Here is a 2,725-nt window from a genome sequence, read left to right on the forward strand (position 1 = left end):
AAATAGTAACCAAACAAAATCCAAAATATTTTTTGAAATCTGAACCTCCATGAAACTGGTGTGAATCTGGCAATAATTACTATAAAAAATGGAATGCCACTTTGTTCCTCCATGATTGCATTACTTGCCCATCATAAGTTTTCTTTTCTTTTCTTTTCTTTTTTTATTTGCTCTGAAACTTCTTATATATTTTAAAATTTTTACTATTTTTAAAAACAAATGTGAGAAAGGAAAACAAATTACATAAAAAATTCTTAAATGTTAATTTTATAGAAAATTAGAAACTAAAGCTAAAATCTAAAATAGGATTCATGTCACCTCCACAATAATGCTAAAATTGTCTATATAAAAATTATTTGTCATAAATAGAATTATTACATATAAATGCGATTTTTTTCTTTTAAATCATAAACAAACATTTGTGATAAAATTTTATAAAAACTATTTACTATAAATTGATAATGTGATCAAATGTATCTTTTACTATGAATATAATATTTACACCCAAATCTTATGAGAACTCTTTAACCAATATGACTAAATATAACATTTTATCATGAATGAAAAGTTTCATCCTTAAATTAATTGTGTTACACGATAATGAGGATAGACAATAAAAAATAAAAAATAAAAAAAGAATAAAAACACACAAATTTATGTGAAAAACTTTCCATACCACCACAAACCCTTCAAAAAATCTTATAATTATGGTTTTACCTCATATGTCATACCACGAGCTTTTCGGGTCACCAAACTCTAACATTAATCTTTTTACCATGCAAAGAAAAGTAGGAGTTTTTTTTCATCAAATAATATTCATGCCAAAAAATCTTGTAGCAAAATATGAACACGGAAAATCAGATTCATGTTTAGATAATTAGAAGGCTAATCAAGAAGGCTCATATACCTGTTGCTTCAAATAAAGGGTCTTAATTACTTTTCCAACAAGAAGACTAGACAGGGAAGGTGAGTTTTCAGTATATATAGAAGGTGCCTTCTATTATTTATTCCATTCAGTTCCAGGCGATGTATATTTGATGAGCTGCCTTGATAATGATGTATCAAAGGAATGTAGGAATTTCAATCCTTTGTAGTTACCAAACAAAATAAAGGATTCACTCCCTTCACTTAATTCTTTCATGCAGTACATGCAACAGGGTAATTACAAAAGGAGAAAAAAACACCATTGAATGAAAACAAACGAGTGATACCCATTCCTTCCAAACTAGGATTCAAGACATGGAAGTTACTAACCCACGTCGTTGTGCAGAGAACTCATGGCTGCAGAAACATCAAGCCAGTGCCACTAAATTTTTGTTCAGTTATCTGGTCTACACGGTGTACCATTTCATCCGTCAGATGATTCTTCCAGTCTCCCACGTTTCCTTTCCTGAAGTACACATCATTTTTCGTAGCCAATGGAGTGGTGGAACGATGCATTCCAGTCTTATTCACCTTCAAATTGCTCAAAGTCTCAAAACTACACAAGTTCATAATTTTCTGCACCACCCCTTCACTCTCTTCCTCCAGGGAAAAAGGACATCCCATGAAATCGGCCAATGTCTTTATGTAATGCAAGGTGTCACTCTTCAGATCTTCATATTTCAGGAACAGTACTCTCTCAGGACATTCCAGGCTTGCCTTCCAATACCCTAGAACATGGTCCCAGTATGGGCCATATTGTGATATTCCTTTACAGAACATGTCGAGAGCCGCTTCTAGAGGAACGTGTTCCTCTTCTTGAGGTGCCAACTTGCAGATAAAGTGCCACAGGGAGATAAATGCATCCTTGGGCTCTCTGCAGATGTATACAATTTTACAATGTGAAGACATTATGGAATTTGGCAAGCTAGTGTATGGCAAGTGTGTAGCCAGCAGAGGAAGTTTTGGGCTCCGGTGGAAGGCGTCCTCTACAGCATCCACTTCCAACAAGGGAACACATTCGTGGGGCACAGTTGTGAGTAAAGGATTGGTGGAGTCATCAAAATGGTGTCGAGTCACAATGGCAAAGGTTAGAGCCTTAAGCCATGTGGTGCCGGTTTTAGGAGCACTGCTCAGGATTATGTCACCAGATTGGGCCTGGAAGTGTTGTTGAGATTTCATGATTCCTTCTAGGAAGAAGGAATAGCACCAGAATCCTTGGTAGTGGTAAAAATCTGCATTAACTCTCCAGCCATGATGTTTGGGAAGAGTTGAGATTTTCTCTTTGTATTTGGTAGGAAGGGAAAAGCCAGCGCTGCTTTCAGAAGGAAAGTAGGATTTCATTATAGGAAAGAAACAATCTATAGGCTTAGGTTTCCAAATTTGTGTGTTAAAAGGTTAGAAACAGGTTCCATTCTTATAGAGTAACTCCAAATCATATGTTCATTTTCTAAAGTTATCCAATTTCTTGTTTGATTATTATTCCAAATAAAAAACCTCCCAAAAAATCAAATCAAATCTACATGATGATTGCAATGTTCATTCATGAACATTAATGCAATATTATAAATCATAAAAAAATCTATACAAGTGCATGTCCATCCAAAGATACACTACCTGCTACCGTGGGAGTTGGTGCATGACAATGATCCACTACCAGCCACCCGGTAGTCATGGGCAGTTTTGGGCCAAAATGCGCTCCATGATTAAAAATAAAATAAAATAAAATTGTGATATGCAACCATCCTCCGCAATTTACTATCATAAACCAATATCACGTGCAACGCTTATATATTTCTTATTA

The 2,725-nt window shown here is 34.8% G+C and overlaps 1 protein-coding gene across 1 annotated transcript; it reads right to left on the reverse strand.

The window, feature by feature from the left end:
• Window positions 1–1,042: 1,042 nt before the first annotated feature.
• LOC132253259 (flavonol 3-sulfotransferase-like) lies at window positions 1,043–2,298 on the reverse strand. Its single transcript, XM_059734991.1, has one exon. It carries the CDS (start codon window positions 2,263–2,265, stop codon window positions 1,276–1,278), a length of 990 nt encoding a protein of 329 aa, XP_059590974.1. The 5' UTR covers window positions 2,266–2,298; the 3' UTR covers window positions 1,043–1,275.
• Between the last annotated feature and the right edge of the window lie 427 nt (window positions 2,299–2,725).

The sequence above is a fragment of the Vitis vinifera genome, chromosome 18, assembly GCF_030704535.1.
Source record: "Vitis vinifera cultivar Pinot Noir 40024 chromosome 18, ASM3070453v1".
Lineage (NCBI taxonomy): Eukaryota > Viridiplantae > Streptophyta > Magnoliopsida > Vitales > Vitaceae > Vitis > Vitis vinifera.